Genomic DNA, 27,877 nt, shown 5'->3' with positions numbered 1-27,877 from the left:
TCCAGCTGCAGCGTGAGAAACCCTCCAATCAGAGCAGTCCAGTACGTAAGTCTTTCACTTTTTCATATTGTGTTGAGTTCAGGGAGCAGAGAGTGTGTCTCTTTTCTCTCCACGTTAGTTATCTGCTCAGCCAGCTGCTGGAACTTTACTCTGTGCTATTAGTACTTTTACTGCAGTACCATGTCTGAATACCTGTTTTAATCTCAGAAGGAAAGCTTGTACTTGTTATTGTCCTCCATTTATCTGACAGCGTGTTACTCTGCACATTCACAGTTTACACGCAAAGTATTAATCAGTAGTAAAACATGATGAAATGTTCCAGATGATGAAACTATACAGGAGTTCACATCAGCTCAGGAAGGGGGGGCGGGGGGCGAGGAGGAAACTGGCATGTCCATTTCCAAAGGGGTCTGTTGACCTCTGACCTCCAGGTATATGAATGAAAATGTTAGATTAGATAATACTTTATTCATCCCACAATGGGGAAATTCAATTGTTACAGCAGCATAAAAACAAACAAACCAACAAACAACCAAACAAACAACAGGCAAACAACAATGTGCAAAAAGTACAGAATGAATGTAAAGTGGCATTATATAAAAAGTATTGTAAAGTAAAGTAAATTAAAGTGAGGTGGCCATAGTACGAAAAATATTGTAATATAAGTTAATTAACGTGAAATTAGATGTAATTAAATAACATAGCAAAAGTAATTAACCATAACATAAATGATATTGTGTGACCATAATATAAATAATATTGTAAAAGTAAGTACAGGAAACACCTGATATCTCCTCAGATTGAGACAAGAAACAGCTGACCAATCAGAGTTAAGCTTGGCCTCAGTTCTGCTGTTACTGTCATTAAACCAGAACTGTTTCTGTCCACTAGGAGCCTTCAAACCTTTAGGAGTTTAAAAAAGATAACCTGGACCCTAACTTCGTCCATGTCCAAAGGGGTTTGTTGACCTCTGACCTCCAGGTATCTGAATGAAAATGTTTCTCTGGGCGGACATGCCCACTCTATGATAATCCATCCGGTTATTATCAGGCAGCTGATGTCCTGCAGGCCTGTCTGCTCTCACGCAGCCTTGTTGGCTGAAAACTTGTTCTGCATCTTTTCAGTGTAGCTCCTCCTCTCTCCTCTGATCTCTTTAGTCAGAGTGTTTCTGGTTCTCCAGGATTCTTTCTGTGCTCTTCCTCCTCCTGACGAAGCTGCCTGAGTTCAGCTAGAAACGGGTTAGTTCTGGCTCTCCTGTTAAATGATGAAACACATTGATGCCCCTTTGGCTCCCAGCCCTCAATGTGCTGTCTATAATATGGAGTTCTCTGCTGAGGTTTTCTCTGTTAAAGTCCAGAGAACAGAGAAAAGAGAGTCTGTTTTCAGACTGTCTGAATACTGCTTCAATACTGCTTTAATCTCAGTAAAACATGATGTAATGTTCTAGAGAATCAGCTCTCTCGCTGCTACTTCTACATCAAGTACATTTAGTAACAGAGCAGGATGTTGGACAGAGTATTTTCACCGTGTAATATTAATAGTTTGGAGTACTTCTTCCACTGCGTCACTGAGTCTGTTTAACGATAAAGTTTGTTCATCACATTTTAAACATGTTGGAACTTGACGAGTGGAAAGTTCCTCGTGTTGCATTCATGGGACAAAGGAAGAACAAACACACACTGACAACAACAACCACAGTTACACAGGGAGAAGATACAAAGCTCTTATTGTGAAAATCTGCTTCCTGACAGGTGGAGCTGTGACTCATCAGGAAACAACTCACCTGAGTTGTTCTACGTCGACATTTTGGACTGTTTGAAGAAACTGTAAGTTGCTGTTTGGTACTTTAACAACACATTAGTCTTTGGTCTCTTCAGGGATAGTTTCTGGCTCTGTAATGTTAAATATAATGTTTCTACTTCACTTCTTATTTCCTGAGAAAGTGTGGATGAAGCTTGTGTTGAAGATAAATCTCCATGTTGTAACATGAACTACTACAGAGGAGGTTTTAAATACTTTGCCAGGTGTTTCTACGTCTACCTGTCCCAACCGTGAGGCTGCAGTCAGAAACCTTTACAGCTGTGTAGTTGAGATCTAAATGAAGGCTTAGTTTGAAGATGGGGGGGGTCCAAGCCTTTCTCCTGCTGTCAGAAAACACACCGTCGTCTCCACCAGCATAAAGTCAGACACAACAGGACTCTACGGTTTCCTCTGGGACCTTTCAGAATAAAATGTAGTGACCTAAATATCTCTGATACTATAGAGTTTTCTGTTACTGTGGAGGAGTATGCACAGGACAGAAAGGTGAGACTGATTGTCATAATGGAGTCTTGTCTCCATTAGAGGACAGAAAGATGACATTAGTCCTGGAGTCTTGTCTCCATTAGAGGACAAAAAGATGACATTAGTCCTGGAGTCTTGTCTCCATTAGAGGACAAAAAGATGACATTAGTCCTGGAGTCTTGTCTCCATTAGAGGACAGAAAGATGACATTAGTCCTGGAGTCTTGTCTCCATTAGAGGACAGAAAGATGACATTAGTCCTGGAGTCTTGTCTCCATTAGAGGACAGAAAGATGACTTTGGTCCTGGAGTCTTGTCTCCATTAGAGGACAGAAAGATGACATTAGTCCTGGAGTCTTGTCTCCATTAGAGGACAGAAAGATGACATTAGTCCTGGAGTCTTGTCTCCATTAGAGGACAAAAGATGACATTAGTCCTGGAGTCTTGTCTCCATTAGAGGACAGAAAGATGACATTAGTCCTGGAGTCTTGTCTCCATTAGAGGACAGAAAGATGACATTAGTCCTGGAGTCTTGTCTCCATTAGAGGACAGAAAGATGACATTAGTCCTGGAGTCTTGTCTCCGTTAGAGGACAGAAAGATGACATTAGTCCTGGAACCTTTTCTCCGTTAGAGGACAGAAAGATGACATTAGTCCTGGAGTCTTGTCTCCGTTAGAGAACAGAAAGATGACATTAGTCCTGGAGTCTTGTCTCCGTTAGAGGACAGAAAGATGACATTAGTCCTGGAGTCTTGTCTCCGTAAGAGGACAGAAAGATGACATTAGTCCTGGAGTCTTGTCTCGTTTAAGAGGACAGAAAGATGACATTAGTCCTGGAGTCTTGTCTCTGTTAGAGGACAGAAAGATGACATTAGTCCTGGAGTCTTGTCTCCATTAGAGAACAGAAAGATGACATTAGTCCTGGAGTCTTGTCTCCGTTAGAGGACAGAAAGATGACATTAGTCCTGGAGTCTTGTCTCCGTTAGAGGACAGAAAGATGACATTAGTCCTGGAGTCTTGTCTCCATTAGAGAACAGAAAGATGACATTAGTCCTGGAGTCTTATCTCTTTTAGAGGACAGAAAGATAACATTAGTCCTGGAGTCTTGTCTCCATTAGAGGACAGAAAGATGACATTAGTCCTGGAGTCTTGTCTCTATTAGAGGACAGAAGGATGACATTAGTCCTAGAGTCTTGTCTCCATTAGAGGACAGAAAGATGACATTAGTCCTGGAGTCTTGTCTCTATTAGAGGACAGAAAGATGGCATTAGTCCTGGAGTCTTGTCTCTATTAGAGGACAGAAAGATGACATTCGTCCTAGAGTCTTGTCTCTATTAGAGGACAGAAAGATGGCATTAGTCCTGGAGTCTTGTCTCTATTAGAGGACAGAAAGATGACATTCGTCCTAGAGTCTTGTCTCCATTAGAGAAGAGAAAGATGACATTTGTCCTGGAGTCTTGTCTCCATTAGAGGACAGAAAGATGACATTAGTCCTGGAGTCTTGTCTCCATTAGAGGACAGAAAGATGACATTAGTCCTGGAGTCTTGTCTCCATTAGAGGACAAAAAGATGACATTAGTCCTGGAGTCTTGTCTCCATTAGAGGACAGAAAGATGACATTAGTCCTGGAGTCTTGTCTCCATTAGAGGACAGAAAGATGACATTAGTCCTGGAGTCTTGTCTCCATTAGAGGACAGAAAGATGACTTTGGTCCTGGAGTCTTGTCTCCATTAGAGGACAGAGAGATGACATTAGTCCTGGAGTCTTGTCTCCATTAGAGGACAAAGAGATGACATTAGTCCTGGAGTCTTGTCTCCATTAGAGGACAGAAAGATGACATTAGTCCTGGAGTCTTGTCTCCATTAGAGGACAGAAAGATGACATTAGTCCTGGAGTCTTGTCTCCATTAGAGGACAGAAAGATGACATTAGTCCTGGAGTCTTGTCTCCGTTAGAGGACAGAAAGATGACATTAGTCCTGGAACCTTTTCTCCGTTAGAGGACAGAAAGATGACATTAGTCCTGGAGTCTTGTCTCCGTTAGAGAACAGAAAGATGACATTAGTCCTGGAGTCTTGTCTCCGTTAGAGGACAGAAAGATGACATTAGTCCTGGAGTCTTGTCTCCGTTAGAGGACAGAAAGATGACATTAGTCCTGGAGTCTTGTCTCCGTTAGAGGACAGAAAGATGACATTAGTCCTGGAGTCTTGTCTCTATTAGAGGACAGAAAGATGACATTAGTCCTGGAGTCTTGTCTCCATTAGAGGACAGAAAGATGACATTAGTCCTGGAGTCTTGTCTCCATTAGAGAACAGAAAGATGACATTAGTCCTGGAGTCTTGTCTCCGTTAGAGGACAGAAAGATGACATTAGTCCTGGAGTCTTTTCTCCGTTAGAGGACAGAAAGATGACATTAGTCCTGGAGTCTTGTCTCCATTAGAGAACAGAAAGATGACATTAGTCCTGGAGTCTTATCTCTTTTAGAGGACAGAAAGATAACATTAGTCCTGGAGTCTTGTCTCCATTAGAGGACAGAAAGATGACATTAGTCCTGGAGTCTTGTCTCTATTAGAGGACAGAAGGATGACATTAGTCCTAGAGTCTTGTCTCCATTAGAGGACAGAAAGATGACATTAGTCCTGGAGTCTTGTCTCTATTAGAGGACAGAAAGATGGCATTAGTCCTGGAGTCTTGTCTCTATTAGAGGACAGAAACATTAATTCGTCCTAGAGTCTTGTCTCTATTAGAGGACAGAAAGATGGCATTAGTCCTGGAGTCTTGTCTCTATTAGAGGACAGAAAGATGACATTCGTCCTAGAGTCTTGTCTCCATTAGAGAAGAGAAAGATGACATTTGTCCTGGAGTCTTGTCTCCATTAGAGGACAGAAAGATGACATTCGTCCTAGAGTCTTGTCTCTATTAGAGGACAGAAAGATGGCATTAGTCCTGGAGTCTTGTCTCCATTAGAGGACAGAAAGATGACATTAGTCCTGGAGTCTTGTCTCCATTAGAGGACAGAAAGATGACATTAGTCCTGGAGTCTTGTCTCCATTAGAGGACAGAAAGATGACATTAGTCCTGGAGTCTTGTCTCCATTAGAGGACAGAAAGATGACATTAGTCCTGGAGTCTTGTCTCCATTAGAGGACAGAAGGATGACATTAGTCCTGGAGTCTTGTCTCCATTAGAGGACAGAAAGATGGCATTATCAAACAAAAGATACATTGAGTCTTGTCTCCATAGAGGCAGGAATTAGTCCTGGAGTCTTGTCTCCGTAGGAGGACAGAAAGATGACATTGGTCCTGGAGTCTTGTCTCCATTAGAGGACAGAAAGATGACATTGGTCCTGGAGTCTTGTCTCCATTAGAGGACAGAAAGATGACATTAGTCCTGGAGTCTTGTCTCCATTAGAGGACAGAAAGATGACATTAGTCCTGGAGTCTTGTCTCCATTAGAGGACAGAAAGATGACATTAGTCCTGGAGTCTTGTCTCCATTAGAGGACAGAGAGATGACATTAGTCCTGGAGTTTTGTCTCCATTAGAGGACAGAAAGATGACATTAGTCCTGGAGTCTGGTCTCCATTAGAGGACAAAAAAAGATGACATTAGTCCTGGAGTCTTGTCTCCATTAGAGGACAGAAAGATGACATTAGTCCTGGAGTCTTGTCTCCATTAGAGGACAGAAAGATGACATGAGTCCTGGAGTCTTGTCTCCATTAGAGGGACAAAAGAAGACATTAGTCCTGGAGTCTTGTCTCCATTAGAGGACAGAAAGATGACATTAGTCCTGGAGTCTTGTTTCCATTAGAGGACAGAAAGATGACATTAGTCCTGAAGTCTTGTCTCCATTAGAGGATCTAAATATGACATTAGTCCTGGAGTCTTGTCTCCATTAGAGGACAGAAAGATGACATTAGTCCTGAAGTCTTGTCTCCATTAGAGGACAGAAAGATGACATTAGTCCTGGAGTCTTGTCTCCATTAGAGGACAGAAAGATGACATTAGTCCTGGAGTCTTGTCTCCATTAGAGGACAGAAAGATGACATTAGTCCTGAGTCTTGTCTCCATTAGAGGACAGAAAGATGACATTATCCTGAAGTCTTGTGTCCATTAAAGGACAGAAAGATGACATTAGTCCTGCGTCTTGTCTCCATTAGAGGACAGAAAGATGACATTAGTCCTGGTGTGTATTCCATTAGAGGACAGAGAAAGATGACATTAGTCCTGGAGTCTTGTCTCCATTATTAGGACAGAAAGATAACATTAGTCCTGGAGTTTTCTCCCTTAGAGGACAGAAAGATGACATTAGTCCTGGAGTCTTGTCTCTATTAGAGGACAGAAAGATGACATTAGTCCTGAAGTCTTGTCTCCATTAGAGGACAGAAAGATGACATTAGTCCTGGAGTCTTGTCTCCATTAGAGGACAGAAAGATGACATTAGTCCTGGAGTCTTGTCTCCATTAGAGGACAGAAAGATGACATTAGTCCTGGAGTCTTGTCTCCATTAGAGGACAGAAAGATGACATTAGTCCTGGAGTCTTGTCTCCATTAGAGGACAGAAAGATGACATTAGTCCTGGAGTCTTGTCTCCATTAGAGGACAGAAAGATGACATTAGTCCTGGAGTCTTGTCTCCATTAGAGGACAGAAAGATGACATTAGTCCCGGAGTCTTGTCTCCATTAGAGGACAGAAAGATGACATTAGTCCTGGAGTCTTGTCTCCATTAGAGGACAGAAAGATGACATTAGTCCTGGAGTCTTGTCTCCATGTGAGAACAGAAAGATGACATTAGTCCTGGAGTCTTGTCTCCATTAGAGGACAGAAAGATGACATTAGTCCTGGAGTCTTGTCTCCAAGTAGAGGACAGAAAGATGACATTGGTCCTGGAGTCTTGTCTCCATTAGAGGACAGAAAGATGACATTGGTCCTGGAGTCTTGTCTCCATTAGAGGACAGAAAGATGACATTAGTCCTGGAGTCTTGTCTCCATTAGAGGACAGAAAGATGACATTAGTCCTGGAGTCTTGTCTCCATTAGAGGACAGAAAGATGACATTAGTCCTGGAGTCTTGTCTCCATTAGAGGACAGAAAGATGACATTAGTCCTGGAGTCTTGTCTCCATTAGAGGACAGAAAGATGACATATTTTTTTTTTCTAATGTCTCTATTAGAGGACAGAAAGATGACATTAGTCCTGGAGTCTTGTCTCCATTAGAGGACAGAAAGATGACATTAGTCCTGGAGTCTTGTCTCCATTAGAGGACAGAAAGATGACATTAGTCCTGGAGTCTTGTCTCCATTAGAGGACAGAAAGATGACATTAGTCCTGGAGTCTTGTCTCCATTAGAGGACAGAAAGATGACATTAGTCCTGAAGTCTTTCCAATAGCCTCTTTCTGACCAAGTAGTTACAGGAACGTAGTTATAGGAACAGTCCACTTCTCCCCCACCTCTGACTGATGCACTGTGTCTGTCTGTGTCTGTGTGTGTGTGTGTGTGTGTGTGTGTGTGTGGCCGTGTGTGTGTGTCTGTGTGTGTGTGTGTGTGTGGCCGTGTGTGGCCGTGTGTGTGTGTGTGGACTTGTTTGTGTGTGTGTGTGGCCGTGTGTGTGTGTGTGTGTGTGTGTGTGACCGTTTGTGTGTGTGTGTGTGTGTGTGACTGTGTGTGTCTGTGTGTGTCTGTGTGTGTGACTGCGTGTGACTGTGTGTGTGTGTGTGTGTGTGGGGCTGTGTGTGGCCATGTGTGTGTGACTGTGTGTGTGTGTTTGTGACTGTGTGTGCTGTGTGTGTGTGTGTGTGTGTGTGTGTATGTGTGTGTGTGACTCTGCGTGTGACTCTGTGTGCGTGTGTGTGTGTGTGTGACTGTGTGTGTGTGTGTGTGTGTGTGGCCGTGTGTGTGTGTGTGTGACACACTGTGTGTGTGTGGTGTGTGACACACTTGTGTGTGTGTGTGTGTGTGTGACTGTGTGTGTGTGTGTGTGTGTGTGTGTGTGTGTGTGTGTGTGTGTGTGATATCCTACTGTATACTCTGTGTGTGTGTGTGACTTCCTGATTGTTGCTTCCTGTTTTTGACTCCTGAACAAACTTGATATCTTTTAAATGTTGTGAGCTCACAGTCAGTGTTCCTGTTTGACCTCTCAGACTGACTTCAGATCAGAAGATGAGTGGTTTGGAGGAAGAGGAGGATGGAGCAGAGTCTGTAGTATCTGGCTGTCTGTCTATGAAGAGTGACCGGTCCAATGATCATCCTCCAGACTTCAGTAATGAACCTGGACCCTCAGACACAAAGTAAGACCACTGATACTAACTCATTTTATGAATCAGCTGCCAATGCCACGTTGTTATTGTTACACATTCACACATTTGTTCCATCTTCCTCTTTGTGTCTGTGAAAGCTGTCAGTGACCCAGAAAAACTCTCTGATCTAATCTAAGAGGACTAATACACACTTTAAATCCTCCTAATTATTGACAGTAGCATCAGTTTGTGTGATTAGAGCTTCATAAAGGGCTAAAAAAAGAGCATTTATCAAAGATTTAAGCAATATGAATAAAAACCTGTTGGTGTTTGCAGAGTTCAGGACAACAGACAGAGAGCAGAGTCTGTAGTATCTGGCTGTCTGTCTATGAAGAGTGACCGGTCCAAAGACCCTCCTCTGACCTTCAGTAATGAACCTGGACCCTCAGACACAAAGTAAGAGACTGTTTTACTGTCAGCTGACCTGATGAAGATGAATATTAAATGTTATGCTAAAAGACTTATATTCATGATGCAGAACTATTAGTTCAGATACTGTTTCTAACTCAGATGGATCTTTTCTGGGTTTTAAAGCCGAATGTTGAAGTTACTGTAAAGATATTTTCTAACTATTAAAAGTCTGAAAATGTTCGTCAAATGTGGTATTTATTTTCTCAAAATAAAAAAATAAAAACTGCCTCTATCATTTTAGTGATGAAGTAATGTTTTCACAGAGAGAGGAAGAGGAGTGATGTTTCTGAGGAGGAGCAGCCGTCCAGAACCAGAACCAGAGCTGGACTCCAGACAGCCAATCAGAGCAGCTCTGAACAAAGTAAGTCTGTCCATCTGTCTGCTGATGTCTTCATGTCTGAACACACCACTGGTTGTTGTAATACTGAGACATGTGTTGAGTCAGACAGCACAGACTAGGTTTACACAATATATTGTTTTATTGTTTTTGATCGTTAACTAATGCAACATACACATCAAGAAAGCCTTTTTTGTGTTAATTACAAGAATAATTTAATTAACTTCAAAATTAAACTTTCATTTTTTTGTCTTTTATATTCATTTCAATTTGTTTAAAAAAAGAAAGTTGGAAATCATTTCCTTTCATCTGTTTTTAACTCAACAAGCGTTGTTGTATTTTAGCAGAATACTGAAAACAGCAGAACTGACAACACTTCATGTTTGTGTGATTATGGATCGTATATATATATCAATATTCAACAAAGTTGTAGCATAACATGTATTTTCCTTATACTGTATATTATGCTGCATATTTATATAACATAAATATTGTTACAATTTACGTCCATCTGAAATTTAACTGGATTGTTTTCATATTGGTAATAAAAATAATCATCAGATTGTCAATTTTTCTCTTTCTTGTTCTGTCTCTCACCTTTGTCGTTTTTTTAGTGAATGTTGGTCGTCAGAAACATAAGATCAGTCTGAAGGGGACATTTGAACGTGTGACTGAAGGAGCTGAAACAGGAAGTAGAACCCTCCTCAACAGGATCTACACTGTCCTCTACCTCATAGAGGGACAGAGTGAAGAGGTTAATACCCAACATGAGGTGAGGCAGCTCGAGTCAGCTTCCAAGAAGAAGATCCTCCATGACTCTCCAATCAAGTGCTGTGACATCTTTAAAGCCTCACCTGACCAACAGAAACACATCAGAGTGGTTCTGACGAGCGGCGTCGCTGGCGTTGGAAAAACCTTCTCAGTGCAGAAGTTCTGTCTGGACTGGGCCGAGGGTTTGGAGAACCAAGATATCAGTCTGGTGATTCCTCTTTCCTTCAGGGAGCTGAACTTGATCAAAGATGAGCAGTACAGTCTTCTGGAGCTGCTCCGTGTTTTCCATCCAACATTACAGGAGGTCCCAGCAGAGCAGCTCGCTGGCTCTAAACTTCTCTTCATCTTTGACGGCCTGGATGAAAGCAGACTTTACCTGGATTTCAACAACAATGAGGCTGTTTCTGATGTCACACAGAAGTCATCGGTTAACGTGCTGTTGACAAACCTCATCCAGGGGAAGCTGCTTCCCTCGGCTCTCATCTGGATAACTTCCCGACCTGCAGCAGCCAATCAGATCCCTCCTGCGTGTGTTGACAGGGTAACAGAAGTACAAGGCTTCACTGATGCCCAGAAGGAGGAGTACTTCAGGAAGAGAGTCAGTGATGAAGAGCAGTCCAGCAGAATCATCTCCCACATCAAGACCTCCAGGAGCCTCCACATCATGTGTCTGATCCCAGTCTTCTGCTGGATCACTGCTACAGTTCTGGACCACATGTTGACTACAGACCAGAGAGGAGAGCTGCCCAAGACCCTGACTGACATGTACTCACACTTCCTGCTGGTTCAGACAAAGAGGAAGAAGCTCAAGTATGCTGAGGGACATGAGACGAGTCCACAGGAGCTGACGGAGGCTGACAGGGAAGTTCTTCTGAAGCTGGGGAGGCTGGCGTTTGAACAGCTGGAGAAAGGAAACATCATGTTCTACCAAGAAGACCTGGAGCGCTGTGGTCTGGATGTCACAGAGGCCTCGCTGTACTCAGGAGTTTGTTCAGAGATCTTCAAAAGAGAGAGTGTGATCTTCCAGAAAACAGTCTACTGCTTCGTTCATCTGAGCGTTCAGGAGTTTCTGGCTGCAGTCTACCTGTTCCACTGTTACACCAACAGGAACATAGACATACTGAAGGACTTCCTGAGGAAGAGAGCTATGGATTATGATGGTCATGGTGATTGGGACAATGATAATTACCCATCCCTGGATGTCTTTCTGAAGAGAGCTATGAAGAAATCCCTTGAAAGTGTAAATGGCCACCTGGACCTGTTTGTCCGCTTCCTTCATGGCCTCTCTCTGGAGTCCAACCAGAGACTCTTAGGAGGCCTGCTGGGTCAGACAGACAACAGTCCAGAAATCATCCAGAGAGCCATCAACAACCTGAAGGAGATGAACAGTAATAAGATCTCTCCTGACAGAAGCATCAACCTCTTCCACTGTCTGACGGAGATGAACGACCACTCAGTCCATCAGGAGATCCAAGAGTTCCTGAAGTCAGAGAACAGATCAGAGAAGAGACTCTCTGTGTTCCACTGCTCAGCTCTGGCCTACATGCTGCAGATGTCAGAGGAGGTTCTGGATGAGTTGGACCTGGAGAAGTACAACACATCATGGGAGGGACGACAGAGACTGATTCCAGCTGTGAGGAACTGCAGAAAGGCTCGGTAAGTCCAGATTTGATTATCATTTCAAATCAGTGTGAAGCTGAGACCATCAGTATTAGAGTAAACATACTGACTTTACACACACAAACAATATAAAACTTACACACTATAGATGATAAACCTGTCTGTATAATATATAAAACTAGAAGACCTAAGGAATCCATTGGTATCAGCTATGTCATGCTAGCGGAAAGGTTAGATAACGTCCCAAAGTTACATTACAAGAAAGTTTTTGAGAGTTTTTCCTCGCCACTGTCACAGTGAATACTTGCTCTTGGGGTAATTACTGGAATTGTTGGGTCTTTTTATATTATTTGAGTGTGGTCTAGACCTCTATCTGCAAAATTTCTTGAGATAACTTATAATTTGATACTATAAATAAAATTGAATTGAATTGAATAAAAAGTACATTAAAGTGCCCATATTATGAAAAAAACATTTTTTCTTGGATTTGGGGTGTTTTGTGTTTCTGGTGCTTCCACACACACACAAACTTTGAAAGAAATCCATCCATGGTGTTCTGCGTGAGATACGGTTTCTGAATGTGTCCTGCCTTCACTCTCCGGGTGAGCTGTTCAAAATCGGCACGAAACGGGCTGGCTAACCACAGCCGTTAGCTTGTAGCATTCGCTAATGCTAACGCTAGCATGCTACCTCGTTCTCAATAGCAAAGCACTGCTAGAACACACACAGGTTCACCATAATCTACAAAATAACTACTTACATGTGCACCCTGGTTTAGAAGAAGTCTCCCAGCTAATCCTGCCTTGTAACTGACTGAAGTTGGAGAAACAGGCTTTCTTCTACTGTCTATGGAGCTCGCTAGCTGACATGATCTACATCTGAGCTACTGAGCATGTGCGCGTGCAATCAAAGATAATACAGAAGAAGAAGAAGAAGAAGAAAGGAGGTCTCACTCTGAAGCTAAAACAGATACCTGGTGATTATTAAACCATGTTATCCTATTCTGGTACAACCTTAAAATACAATTATGAACCTGAAAATGAGCATAATATGGGCGCTTTAAAGATAAACTACGTTTTTTTCGACTTTGCCCCCATTTGCCCATGCATTTGTGTCTAATAGACTGATGTGACCAAAAATCTTTGAATTTGGTCCAGTATTGAGGGAGATCACAATGACGAGACGGTGTGAACTGAGCTACAATGTAACCTAATGGGGCAATTGTGAAGCCTTGCTTTTTGTCCAATAAACGTGATTCTTTTTTGCTACAGACAGGCTCAGATCGTTGCTAAAAGTGTCTGACAACATTATAGATCTCAGGACTTGACGTATTGTCTGAAGACAGCAGTGTGGAGAGTGAAACATGAGAGGAGAAAATGGTGTTCAGGTAGTCTGTATTTACGGAGTATGATACAGAAATCTTAGGCTCCTGTTATCTAAAAGATTTTCAATGTAATGGCTCAATATTTAAATGATTTTGTTTTAGCTTAACTTACAATATAATATAGCTCTGTCTCTATGCAGCAGGTTAGAGGGAACCTTTTATAACTGTATAATCTCTTTCATATCCAAGATACATTAGTTTTACAACTGAAATATCCTAAATAAACATTGAAATTGTGTATCGGAATTAAAATCTATCAGGAAATTAGAGGCCATACTCAGCCCTATTATCTATAATCATTGTTTGATGAGAGAGAAGATGTGGGGGAGGCCAAAAAAAATCTCCATCCTCGTTAAATAAAAGCTGCAACTTTACATTGTTTAGTTTCCAACAATGAGCATCTTTTTATATGGGACAAGCTTTTTAAAGATTGTCCCATTTCTGGTCACCCTAAAATTCAAACTGTCAGACAACGCCTTTATTTTACTTTTCAGTAACAGTAAAGGTGAGATGCGCTGAGAAAATAGCAGCAGACATTAGCGCCGTTTTTTTTTATTGAATGTGTGTATTTATCTCCTGATTTACTGAGACATCAGCTGATCACACAGTTTTGGGAAATTGCCTGTTTGTGAACTTATAGTAGCCAAACCTATCCATGAAAAATATATTTCTTTAAGTAGATATAGTTATAACCAGATTAAGTTAGCCCAGCAGTTTGGTGGTTATATGTGCAGTAGTTGTTTGGAAAATTCCATGATCTCTACCATTACAAAGCTATCGTTACCTTAAGATGGCTGGCTGACTAACATTAAACAGGGAGGGACTACAAATCCTCTCTGTTACTTTTCTTTATTTTGAGAGTGCATTGCCCCACAATATGAATACAGTTTGATTATAACTTTTATTTAGTTGGTAACCATTGTTGTATAATTGCTTTATTACACGAGAGGGTTTGATTATCACTTCAGTCATTCTTACGAACCTCGGTGCTAGCGCCTTGGTCCTAGATGCATCACTGTTGTGCCAACAAGGACGTTAAATCAAACCCTCTCGTGTAATATTGCTTAATTCCGTCATGATTAATGATGATGTTTCCAACTTGGTAGAGTAGCAGACCAGCTGAGAAGGGATTTCATATACTGTATCACCAAAAGTCCGAACTCACCATATAAACACAATCATTATTTGTCTTACAGGATTTTTCTCTAAACTTTAAGCTTTATTCAACTTAAACCGCCTGTCTCATTTTAGGATTTAAAATGTACCTATTCGGAAATCTTTGAATGTTTCCAAAGCATAGTGTTCTTATTTATAACATGTCATAATGCACAAAGTATGAACTTTGGCTGAGATTGAGAAACTAATTCTTTTTAAAATCTTAAGTGAATATAAATACTGCCTGTCTTTTTACTCCTCATTCAGTCACAATAATTTATCATTTTTCCAACTTGTTTAGAAAATGGATTTTATGTTCTCTATCAGCAAAAGTCCAGACTTAACATTCAAACACAATCTTTATCTGTCTTCTTCATTACCGCCCCTCCAATGAAGCTCTGTAAGTTTGATTTATTTATCATTAAATACTCTGATATCTTTCATCAGGAGTTAAATATAATAACTTGTTTAATTCCTGTTGTCTCTCCAGACTGAGTGGCTGTAACATGTCAGAGAGAAGCTGTGAAGCTCTGTCCTCAGTTCTCAGTTCCCAGTCCTCTAGTCTGAGAGAGCTGGACCTGAGTAGCAACAACCTGCAAGATTCAGGAGGGAAGCTGATATCTGTTGGACTGAAGAGTCCACACTGCAGACTGGAGACTCTCAGGTCAGGTCAAGAACAATAATCTTTGAAAATACAGTATTGAAAAATACTTTGGAAACATTAAAAAAATGTAAATGCTTCCAAAGTATTTCATTCTGATTTAGAATCACTTCATAAAGAATGAAATATGAACTGTGGCTGGGATCCAGAAATCATTTATATTTTAATATCATGTGACTTTGATTCATGATTCAGTCTTGATTAGTTATCTACAACTTGTTCAGAATAAAACAGAAAGGATTTAAATCGAAAAAGGGGTTTAATATATTAAATATACCAAAAGTCCAGACTCAACATTTAAACACAAATATTATCTGTCTTGTTTCCGGTCATCTCTCCAGACTGAGTGACTGTAATCTGTCAGAGAAAAGCTGTGGAGCTCTGTCCTCAGTTCTCAGCTCCCAGTCCTCTAGTCTGAGAGAGCTGGACCTGACTAACAACAACCTGCAGGATTCAGGAGGGAAGCTGATCTCTGTTGGACTTAAGAGTTCACACTGCACACTGGAGACTCTCAGGTCAGGAGTCATTAACCCATTCAACTGATATCCATTTAAACTCTGATTAACTGTAGTTGATAAAACAGCTGACATGTAGCTTTGTGTCGGATAATTCGATAATCTTCAGCAGTAGTTATTCATTATAAATTTATACATTTCTAGACTCAGAGTTACTTTCCATGAGGAGTTTTCATTGTTAACTTTTGTTGTTAAATACTTAAATAGAACAGATGATTTTAAATGTGTATTCTATACCCGGACCAAAATGTACCTGGACAACAAACAAACATAAAACAAATATGGCTCCACGTGTTGACAGAGGGTTCCTGTGTGTTGTTATGTGTATTTGCAGTCTGTCAGGCTGTCTGATCTCAGAAGAAGGCTGTTCTTCTCTGGTCTCAGCTCTGAGCGTCAACCCCTCCCATCTGAGAGAGCTGGACCTGAGCTACAATCATCCAGGAGACTCAGGAGTGAAGTTACTGTCAGAGGGACTGAAAGATCCTCTCTGGAGACTGGACACTCTCAGGTACAAACACTGATAAACATAAAGAAGCTATTTGTGAAGAAATGTTTAAAGGAGAACATATCTAGGAACTAAAATTATAACTCCCTTTTGTTAATAATTGATGTAGTTTGGACATATCTCTGTATGTTAAAGGCACTGTCTGTGGTTTTAAGAAACATCCTTTTTTTCTCTTTCCCGGTGTCAAATCAGTTTCAACTCGACAGAAACATCCAGGAAAGATTTAGCCTAGCTTAGCAAAAAGCAATGTGCTTTCTACGGTGTGAGAAGAGTGGGTGGATGAAGCATTAATCTACTCTTTTAGCAGACTAGTTAGCTAGCTTTTTAAAATGTCAGTTGCGGGTGCTGCATGGCTCATGTGATCGATCAGAGACGTACACTGACATCTAGACTAATTATTGTACAAAGTTCCTCTTGGGCTGGGAGAGTACCAACTCTAAGTTCAAAACACTCTTTCCTAGTCACTGTGGTGCAAACACAACATATGTGTGTGAGAGTGATGTACTGTTGATGTTTCTCTATAGAGAAAGGTCCACTGTTGCACCAAATGCTTGCTCTTGGGGGAATTGTTGGGTCTCTCTAAATGATAGTGTGGCAGTGGCGTCGGCAGCCGTAATCCTGTTTGCACTTTGTGTACATTTTGTTCTATGAGACACTCATCTAATGATAACAATGTGTAAATGCGCACATAGTCTGTTCTGTTCTCTGCTATGTTCAGCTATATTTTCCTCATTATTTTCGTTATTTCCCCCACAAGCCATCCACTATTAATCACAATAGTCATCGTTATGACTCAAACTGAAGATCAGAGGTGGGCCATCAGGGCCAGCAAGGCCTTCTCTGCTGGCCAAGAGATTGTTATATTTTTTTTATAATTAAAGGTTTATATATTCATTTCTAAAATAAATAAATATATATTCATCAATTTCATTTTATATACTGTATTTTATATGCTGCAAGTTTGTTTACATTTTTAGATGAAAAGTTAATGACATTAAGGTGGCAGTACTTTTTCTTCACATGATGAGCAGCTTTTGGTAAGTTTATTGGATTTTTCAGCATTTTAGTGAAATTATTTACTAACTATTACTGCTTGCTTTAGGTGTTAAAGATTTGAGCAGTCTCAGTGGCTGCTGTGCCTTTGTGTGTGCGTGGTGACGTGTGTGTTAAGCCCCCGCTGCTTGGCTGGAATTTGTGGGGAGGCCTGTTGATCACTGATTGTGTTATTTGTGTTTTTGATTGCTTTGTGGTCACCGTATGAGTAAATATGACCGGTTGTTGTGGTTTTGTTTTTGTTTCTTTGGTAATTCCATTCATTTTGACTATATGTGATGCAGCATCCTGTCATACTGCGTGAAAGTGATGCTTCAGTCAGCGTGTGTTCATGTCCCTGCAGTAGTGTATTAGGTGTCTCTATGTGTTGAGCCTTGTTTTAAATCATGTTATTCCATGCGGTAATGTCCTAGTGTCATGGTGAGGTTATTCAAATGCAGTGTTCGAATTATCTTTTTGTCTTCAAGGGGGTCTCTCTATCTCATAAAAAAAGTTGGCACACCCCGCGCATAGCCTAACAAGGCTATACAATTAAATAACCTAGGCACGAGTGGCGCTTTTGCGCAGTATGCGCACAGCAGAGATGTTCACAAGTCAAGTCTCAAGTCTTTTGCCACGAGTCCAAGTCAAGTCTCTGGTTATCTGATCTGTCCCATAAATCTTATGAATTCTAAGCATGTCCAGACAGTACAGTATTAAAATCAGTTGTGGAATAACTTTATGGGGTATACTTAACACATCCATCTAGCCCTCTGATCTGGTGAAATATTAAACTAAGTCTGTCACATCCTATGGATAGAACTATAAAGATACAATGTGCCTGTTCCCAGCATTAGCACAACACTTAGTGATGGGTGATGATATATGCTAAACGTAACGTCTATTTCATTCAAAAAAATGTCTAATGTCGAAGTGGAAATCACCAGTTACAGAACAACATGCATCTCATCGTCAGTTCAAATTACGCACAATAAGCAGTTTGAAATCACTGATGTAATGCCATTTATTTTCTAAGTGTTAGTAGGCTCAGTGAAACTGAGTCCAGCGCGAGGGACACCAGACTCAGAGGGGGAGAGGTTAGTGAGGCCAGCTTCTCCACGGCAGGTGACGGTGCGCACAGATCCGCTGCTCCACGCATGGATGAAATAATGAAATAGTAAATAGGACTACAGTAACACAAATAGGTGCAGAATTAAGACGCAGTGTTTGGTGGACCGGGTACACATTGTTCACTTAATAGCCTACAAATCATCCATGGGATCAACTACGCATCACATGAGTTTGCCCCCCCGACACAGCGTTTGTTCCTGGGGAGATGGATCACTGCGACCTGCCTCCTGTGCGCCTGTCTGAGGCTCAGCAATTACTAACTATAAAGATATAATGTGCCTGTTCCCAGCATTAGCACAACACTTAGCGATGGTTAGCTTGTTACCTGTGACGATATATGCTAACTAACGTCTCTTTCACATTAGCGTTTGAGTGACTGACCTGCCTGGGTGCGTTTTGAGATGCCTGATGAAGTCCGACGTTACACCTTGCACGTGGCTGTTGGCTTACTGCCACTGTTTACAAAGTTTTTGAAAACAAAACTAATGACAAAAGCAAGATCACTTCTTCGGACTTGCAAGTGCTGTGATATCAATCGTATGTGGTTTGCTCACGTAGCCTAGTGGTGTGGTGGTGAAGTGCAGTCATGCTGCGTTCATGAGCGTAGGGTAGGCTCAGGTCTACGTCCGAGTAGCCTATATTTTAATTTAACGTCTTTAATGGTAAGAGATCGCACAGGGATGGATAATGAGCATTGATTAAGATTAAATTACAATGCCACATATGGCAGACACCTTCAGATATGAGAGCCCCCCCCAGATTTTTGACTTTGGTGCTTTCATGGGAGCCAGTCCTGTGATTTAATTGCTGTAGGATAGCACTTGTGAAGTTATGTATGGTTCACTCTTCAGTGGGGTATTTAAGGTAGAAGGTTTAACAAACTCTGAGTCTAACCCTGATGTCTGAGTTGATTTACCCTGAGATGGAAACTCTGAGTTTTCGGTTTCAGAACAGCTGATATGAGTTGGTTCAATCAACTCAGAGTAGGTTCACCACCACAATAAAAAGGCATCATGAATGGAGCCATGATTCTACGATTCACCATGGTAACAACCACAAACAAACGGGTCAGAGGAAATACTCATGCGCAAATACAGTGAGTTAAAACAACAACACAGCGGCTGCTGCAAAACAGAGAGAATTTGCGTAGGAGAAAACTGCTGAAGTAAAAGCGTATATTCCAATATAGTGTATATCATATTTAATCATAAGTATAGCCTAATCTTACTGGTAAAATGGTATTGAACCTATAATCTATTTCATTTAGGTGCAACACTGCGGACGACAAAGTCCTAGTCCTACTAATTCCATTTTGAGGCTGCAGCACCATCATTATCAGAATTATAATCCATAATCTTTTATTTCAAAGGCTTTACATCATTCACCTGCAATCCTGTGGAACTCGTTTTTAAAACGTTTAAAACACGTTTCAGAGCGAGTCTCACTCTTCTGACGGAGCTTTGCTACAGCGGCTTTATGCTCCGCAGCACCAATGTTGTAAAGACAAATGCTGTTTGCAAAAAAACGTGATGACACAAATAATCTGCTGGGATGTAAGAGCATAGATGGGTGATGTTAGTGATATGAGGACGGGTTATGTAGCCTAGCAACATGGCATCATGACTTTGCGTAAATATATATGCCACTTTCATAAAGCCAAATATTATTGTTCGCACTTTCAGCTATCCACGTGTATGCCTACGCTGTACAGTGCCTTGCGAAAGTATTCGGCCCCCTTGAACTTTTCGACCTTTTGCCACATTTCAGGCCTCAAACATAAAGATATAAAACTGTAATTTTTTGTGAAGAATCAACAACAAGTGGGACACAATCATGAAGTGGAACGAAATTTATTGGATATTTCAAACCTTTTAAACAAATAAAAGACTGAAATATTGGGCGTGCAAAATTATTCAGCCCCCTTAAGTTAATACTTTGCAGCGCCACCTTTTGCTGCGATTACAGCTGTAAAGTCGCTTGGGGTATGTCTCTATCAGTTTTGCACATCGAGAGACTGACATTTTTGCCCATTCCTCCTTGCAAAACAGCTCGAGCTCAGTGAGGTTGGATGGAGAGGGTTTGTGAACAGCAGTTTTCAGTTCTTTCCACAGATTCTCGATTGGATTCAGGTCTGGACTTTGACTTGGCCATTCTAACACCTGGATATGTTTATTTGTGAACCATTCCATTGTAGATTTTGCTTTATGTTTTGGATCATTGTCTTGTTGGAAGACAAATCTCCGTCCCAGTCTCAGGTCTTTTGGAGACTCCATCAGGTTTTCTTCCAGAATGGTCCTGTATTTGGCTCCATCCATCTTCCCATCAATTTTAACCATCTTCCCTGTCCCTGCTGAAGAAAAGCAGGCCCAAACCATGATGCTGCCACCACCATGTTTGACAGTGGGGATGGTGTGTTCAGGGTGATGAGCTGTGTTGCTTTTACGCCAAACATAACGTTTTGCATTGTTGCCAAACAGTTCGATTTTGGTTTCATCTGACCAGAGCACCTTCTTCCACATGTTTGGTGTGTCTCCCAGGTGACTTTTGGCAAACTTTAAACGACACTTTTTATGGATATCTTTAAGAAATGGCTTTCTTCTTGCCACTCTTCCATAAAGGCCAGATTTGTGCAGTATACGACTGATTGTTGTCCTATGGACAGAGTCTCCCACCTCAGCTGTAGATCTCTGCAGTTCATCCAGAGTGATCATGGGCCTCTTGGCTGCATCTCTGATCAGTCTTCTCATTGTATGAGCTGAAGGTTTAGAGGGACGGCCGGGTCTTCGTAGATTTGTAGTGGTCTGATACTCCTTCCATTTCAATATTATCGCTTGCACAGTGCTCCTTGGGATGTTTAAAGCTTGGGAAATCTTTTTGTATCCAAATCCGGCTTTAAACTTCTCCACAACAGTATCTCGGACCTGCCTGATGTGTTCCTTGTTCTTCATGATGCTCTCTGCGCTTTACACGGACCTCTGAGACCATCACAGAGCAGGTGCATTTATACGGAGACTTTATTACACACAGCTGGATTCTATTTATCATCATTAGTCATTTAGGTCAACATTGGATCATTCAGAGATCCTCACTGAACTTCTGGAGAGAGTTTGCTGCACTGAAAGTAAAGGGGCTGAATAATTTTGCACGCCCACTTTTTCAGTTTTTTATTTGTTAAAAAAGTTTGAAATAGCCAATGAATTTCGTTCCACTTCATAATTGGGACCCACTTGTTGTTGATTCTTCACAAAAAATTACAGTTTTATATCTTTATGTTTGAGGCCTGAAATGTGGCAAAAGGTCGAAACGTTCAAGGGGGCCGAATACTTTCGCAAGGCACTGTATACAGCTGATGTAAACATACCCACCACATGGCCTCGCCACGTTGCGTGTTATCGCGAGAACGCCACACGCCTGTAAAAAAATAAATAAAAATGGTTGGGTTTAGGAAAAGAACACAGGGAAAGGCTTTAGTAACAAAACAGTGACAAAAACACGGAAAAACATGCTTAGGAACACAATAAATGGTTGGGTTTAGGAAAGAAACATTGGGTAAGGCTTATGAAAACCAAAAATAAAAAACGGCAGAAAAATCACCGCATGCGGGACGTGAACCCAGCTCTCCTGGGTGAAAGTCCTGTGTTTTACCCATCCGTCACCCCAACCTACCTCCTCACTCGATCCCTCGTTCCTTTATACTACTCGCTACGGCGGAAATTGACTCGCAATGTAGGTCAATGGCGGCCGATTTGCGCTGATAGACATGCAAAAATGCGATTATGCATCTTGATATCACGCAAAAACGGAATACAAATTGGCGTGACATACATACGCCAATTCATGAGATCAGTCTGAGCCTAGGCTGCATAACAGACTGGGAAGAAAAACGATACCGCTCAAATAGGAAGTTATCTAAAAATTTAAATGTTGGGGCTTCAGTATCATCTCCCGACATATAACACCCTGCGATGTAAAGCGGCTTCTGCATGAAGTTGTCGAATCGTTGACGAAAGGAAATGCTGTGTTTTGAGAAATAAAACGTTTTTAATGAACCAACATAATTACATTTTATTCATGCCGATAACAAACTGGTCTAAAATGCTCCTGATCCAGACTGAATGAATGAATGAGGAAATGAGAGAGCGCTGTGTCAGAGGACAGAGTTTCTCTCAGGAGAAACTTGAGGTTTCTTGAAGAAAACCTGCTCCAGACCAGGTTAGGTCCACAGGCTCAGTTACCATAGTAACTGAATCTGAGGTTAAGTTACCATAGTAACTGACTCTGCGACGTGAAGTTATCTCTCTTTCTGAAACAGAAAACCCAGAGTTTCCCTCATCTCAGGGTTAACAAACTCAGAGTTTTCACTAAACTGCTTTCTGGAATACCACCCGTCTCTTTGCCCAAACTTGAAAAAGGCCTCTTCAAGGACTGAAGGACGCAAGGGACAACTCAGATTTCTTCTGACTTCTCTTTTATTAGTGGGAATGCTGTTCTACAGCATTCCACCTATTGTTATTCAGTTCTTTATAAACTTCTTATTATTCCATATTTTTTTGGCTCTGCGTAACTTCTGCATACTTTCACCTATTTAAACCATTCAACTTTTAAAATATTCAGCTGTTTCAGCTAATGATGGGACTTCTTCAACGTTTTTTCTAATATTTATACTTTTTAAAATTTTAAGCTTTTTAACACTTTTTTTAACATTGAAGTCAATGAGAGCAGGCTTCGACTCCTTAAAATCTTCTTCCGCTCCCAAAAGTTTCAGCTCCTTTATACTTTCACCTACAGACACCAAACAAACTTTAAAATGTTCACGAAATATTCAGCTATCAGGCTTGTGCTTTTCAGATTAATATATTTTACAGTTTTTGTGAAAAAGCTGTTTAAGTTTATTGATCATTTCAGGAAATTTTATCGATTAAACAGAGTTTGTATTGCGCTTGCTAGAGTGGATGATGTCACAGCTAGAGGGTGAAGCTTCGAAAAAATTATCTTAGTTTCTTGTCTGTAAACTGCTCTCCCTCCCTCTCTCTCTCACTCCCTCTCTCCCTTCCTTCTTCTGTCTCTCCCTCCAGGGTCATTTGGGATTCCATCCATGTATATTGCCCGTTTCTTTTCAGCCAATATATCCACCTCTCAGCTCTTTAGGCTCATGCTTGTTTGTTCTACGCAATGGATATGGCTAATAATAATACAAAGTCTTTAAACTTTCAGCCTTTTTAGTCAATTTTAGTGAAGGTGGCTATCTTTCTTTTACTCTCCTCTCTTTCCTCTCTCTCTCCTTCTCTCTTTATTCTCTCTCTCCTCTCTCTTCTCATCTCTTCTCTCCTGCTCTCCTTTTTTCTCTCTTTCTCTCCCTCTCTCTTTCCTCTCTTTCTTCTTGTTCAGCCCCATTCTTTTCACCTAATATATTTCACATCTCATCTCAGCTAGATTTATGCTTTTTCGTTCTATGCAATGTATATATCTGATAATAATGAAAATATTTCTTCTTTCAGCCTTTTCAACTTTCATCTTTAACAGTATTACAGTATTAATTTGTTTCATATTTCTGCATATATGAGTCATTATCAGTTAGAAAATCTACTCAGACCTCACAATGTTCTACATATTTTGTCATTATTCAACCTTTAAAGCCAACAGTTCAGTTTAGCATAAACTTTTAACTTTTTAATGAAATTCATACTTATTAAACCGATTTCCACTTTTTCAACTATTCTCACTATTTCAACTTCTTACGGATTTAAGCTATTCAACCAGTTTAGCTTTAGCAGTTCAGCTATTCAGCATTCCCACGCATTTTCTGCAGGAAATGCATTTTCTAGTTTAATTCCAGTTTAGTTTGTTTTAAAAGGAGTTTAATTTGTAGGTACAAGCAGCAGAGGGATTATTAATAGCAGTAGAAGATTGTAGTAGCAGTAGAAGATTGTAGTTAGATAGTTAGTGGTAGTAATAGTAGTAGTAGCAGTGGTAATAATAGTAGTAGTAGAAGATTGTAGTAGCAGTAGTAATAGAATATTGTAGTTGGTTAGTAGTAGTAGTAGTAGTAGTAGTAGTAGTAGTAGAAGAATGTAGCTAGTAGTTGTAGTAGAAGATTGTAGCTAGTTTAGCTGTTGTGTTAGCTGTTGTTTTACCAGACTTAGCTGTTGTATTAGCAGACTTAGCTGTTGTGTTAGCAGACTTAGCTGTTGTATTAGCAAACTTAGCTGTTGTGTTAGCAGACTTAGATGTTGTGTTACCAGACTTAGCTATTGTATAAGCAGACTTAGCTGTTGTGTTAGCAGACTTAGCTGTTGTGTTACCAGACTTAGCTGTTGTGTTAGCAGACTTAGCTGTTGTGTTACCAGACTTAGCTGTTGTGTTAGCAGAGTTAGCTGCTGCGTTACCTGAATTAGCTGTTGTGTTAGCAGACCTAGCTGTTGTGTTAGCAGACTTAGCTGTGGTGTTAGCAGACTTAGCTGCTGTGTTACCAGACTTAGCTGTTGTGTTAGCAGACTTAGCTGTTGTGTTACCAGACTTAGCTGTTGTGTTAGCAGAGTTAGCTGTTGTGTTACCAGACTTGGATGTTTTGTTAGCAGACTTAGCTGTTGTGTTAGCAGACTTAACTGTTGTGTTAGCAGAGTTAGCTGTTGTGTTACCAGACTTAGTTGTTGTGTTAGCAGACTTAGCTGTTGTGTTAGCAGACTTAACTGTTGTGTTAGCAGAGTTAGCTGTTGTGTTACCAGACTTAGCTGTTGTGTTACCAGACTTAGATGTTGTGTTAGCAGAGTTAGCTGTTGTGTTAACAGACTTAGCTGTTGTGTTAGCAGAGTTAGCGGCTCTCTGTCCCTCTCTCTCTCTGCCCCACTCTCCCTCTCTGTCTGAATAAACTTAAGAGTATTAATTATCATTACATATGTTTGACCCATGGAAGACACAGTCTCTCCCTCCCTAAGGAGGGAGAGAGAGGGAGGGAGAGAGAGAGAGAGGGAGGGAGGGAGGGAGTGAGAGGGAGGTAAAGAGGGAGGGACGCACACACACACACAGAAACATACACACATTCTCTCTCTCACACATACACACACACACAAACACAAACACACACACACACTCACACACATACACACACACTCACACACACACATACATACACACACAAACACATACGCACATACATACAAACAAACACACACACACACACAAACACACACACACACGCACATACATACAAACACACACACACACAAAACCCACCAAACTCCATGTAAATAATCACTCATTTAAGCATCGTAAAACACACTACATTAAAAGTCGACAGAAACAAAATAAAGCTATGAAAAGCCGTTTTTGGTCTTCTCTACACTTTTCCAACCATCACAACTCTAGTATTGGTTGAAATAAACACATAGGTTACCAATTTACATGTGCAAATATGTTGGCTCTATTCACGCTAAAAGTACTATTTTTTGAATGGAGTCTGGTGTGTTTGGCGCTAGATACTTAATAGCTGTTTCTGGTAAACATAAAGGTCTTAAATAGGTTTTAAAAAGGTCTATCTCTGAAGGGTTAAGACACTTAACGATTCAATGTTAAAACAGGCTCACGTTGCTAAACCCACCAGACTCCATGTAAATAAACACTAATTTAAGCATCGTAAAACACCATTCATTCAAAGTCAAAAGAAAACAAATAAAGCTATGAAAAGCAGTTTTTGGTCCTCTTTACACTTTTACAAACATCACATCTCTATTGTTGGTTGAAAGAAACACATATGATTTACCGAGTTACATGTGAAAATATGTTGTCTCTATACTCGCTAAAAGTACAGTTTTTTTTAATGGAGTCTGGTGGGTTTAGCGCTACATATTTCATAGCTGTTTCTGGTAAACAGAAAGGTCTTAAATAGGTTTTGAATGGTATATCTCCAAAAGGTTAAGACACTTAACACTTCACCATTAAAACAACACTGTATGTATTTAAAATTGAAGCAAAACTGGGGTATTATGATTTGTATTGGTAAGGCTAGCATCGCTATAACCCACCAGACTCCATGTAAATAAACAATCATTTTAGCATCGTAAACCACCAGACTCCATGTAAATAATCAGTACTTTAAGAATCCTGAACCCACCAGACTCCATGTAAATAATCAGTACTTTAAGCATCGTGAACCCACCAGACTACATGTAAATAATCAGTACTTTAAGCATCCTGAATCCACCTGACCCCATGTAAATAACCAGTACTTTAAGCATCCTGAACCCACCAGACTAATTGTAAATAATCAGTACTTTAAGCATCCTGAACCCACCAGACTACATGTAAATAGTCAGTACTTTAAGCATCCTGAACCCACCAGACTACATGTAAATAGTCAGTACTTTAAGCATCCTGAACCCACCAGACACACACAGAGAGAGAAACCGTGCTTGATATCTGAATGCCCATTCAGCCCAAAACCAGCTCTCTGTCTCTTATGATTGGACTCTTTAAAGGAGATTAAACTGAAGTACATATTGTAATTGATTGACAGCCCAATGAAGGCCAAAGTCTTGTCTTCGGTTTAAACTTTTAATCTTTTTTCTACATTAAAGTATGGTGATACCACACTCCATGTAAATAATCAGTAATTTAAGCATTCTAAACCCACCAGATTCCATGTAAATAATCAGTACTTTAAGCATCCTAAATTCATCAGACCCCTATTTGTATTCTCGCTCCCTGTCTCTCTCTCTCTCTCTCTGTCTCTCTGTTTCTTATGATTAGACTCTTTAAAGGAGATTAAACTGAAGTAAATATAGTAATTGATTGACAGCCCAAATATGAATATAAATGAGTAAATTCCAGCCCTACATTAGATCAGATGAAGCTGTGTGTGTGAGAGTGATGTAATGCCCCCCCCCCCATGTGAGAGTGATGTAATGCCCCCCCCCCCCCGCCTCCTCCTTTCAGGGTGGAGCCTGCTGGAGTCAGATGGTTGACACCAGGTCTGAGGAAGTGTAAGTTTTTAATTTCATTCATCAAACTGTGACATCACTCATCCAACCCTCTGATGTCATCATCAGAGTGCTGATTGGTTAATAACTGCAGCTGTGTTGTGTCTCCTTCTCTCCGTCAGATTCCTGTGAACTCACACTGGACACAAACACAGTGGACAGAAAACTCAAACTGTCTGACAACAACAGGAAGATGACATTAGTGGAGGAGGATCAGCCATATCCTGATCATCCAGAGAGGTTTGACTCCTGGTATCAGCTGCTGTGTAGAGATGGTCTAACTGGTCGCTGTTACTGGGAGGTTGAGAGGAGAGGAGATGTTTTCATATCAGTGAGTTACAGAGGAATCAGCAGGAGAGGAGACGGTGATGACTGTGTGTTTGGATGGAATGATCAGTCCTGGAGTCTGAAGTGCTCTGATGTTAGTTACTCTGTCTGTCACAATAACAGAGTAACACCCATCTCCTCCTCCTCTGTCTCTGGTAGAGTAGCAGACATCTCCTCCTCCTCTGTCTCTGGTAGAGTAGCAGTGTATGTGGACTGTCCTGCCGGCTCTCTGTCCTTCTACAGAGTCTCCTCTGACTCACTGATCCACCTCCACACCTTCAACACCATATTCACTCAGCCTCTCTATCCTGGGTTCAGGTTCAGTTCTCGTGGTTCCTCAGTGTCTCTGTGTCCTCTGTAGGACGGAGAGTCTCCTCCTGTTTCTCACTGCTGATCAGTTGAGTCTGTACAGGATCACACTAACAGACATATTTCGGCTTATTGTTATGAACTAATGAATGAACTTTGTATAAAATAATC

General features: G+C 40.8%; 1 protein-coding gene across 1 annotated transcript; it reads left to right on the top strand.

Moving 5' to 3' along the window:
* The first annotated feature begins 25 nt into the window (after window positions 1-25).
* LOC120543625 (protein NLRC3-like) lies at window positions 26-27,877 on the top strand. Its single transcript, XM_039776768.1, has 11 exons — window positions 26-45; window positions 1,752-1,826; window positions 8,418-8,564; window positions 8,850-8,969; window positions 9,248-9,345; window positions 9,936-11,748; window positions 14,742-14,915; window positions 15,254-15,427; window positions 15,762-15,935; window positions 27,027-27,073; window positions 27,193-27,877. Exons 3-11 carry the CDS (start codon window positions 8,437-8,439, stop codon window positions 27,756-27,758), a joined length of 3,294 nt encoding a protein of 1,097 aa, XP_039632702.1. The 5' UTR covers window positions 26-45; window positions 1,752-1,826; window positions 8,418-8,436; the 3' UTR covers window positions 27,759-27,877.

Source organism: Perca fluviatilis, chromosome 2, assembly GCF_010015445.1.
Source record: "Perca fluviatilis chromosome 2, GENO_Pfluv_1.0, whole genome shotgun sequence".
Taxonomy (NCBI): Eukaryota; Metazoa; Chordata; class Actinopteri; order Perciformes; family Percidae; genus Perca; species Perca fluviatilis.
Note: the sequence above shows the minus strand (reverse complement) of the source record. Positions and strands in the feature narration are given on the sequence as shown.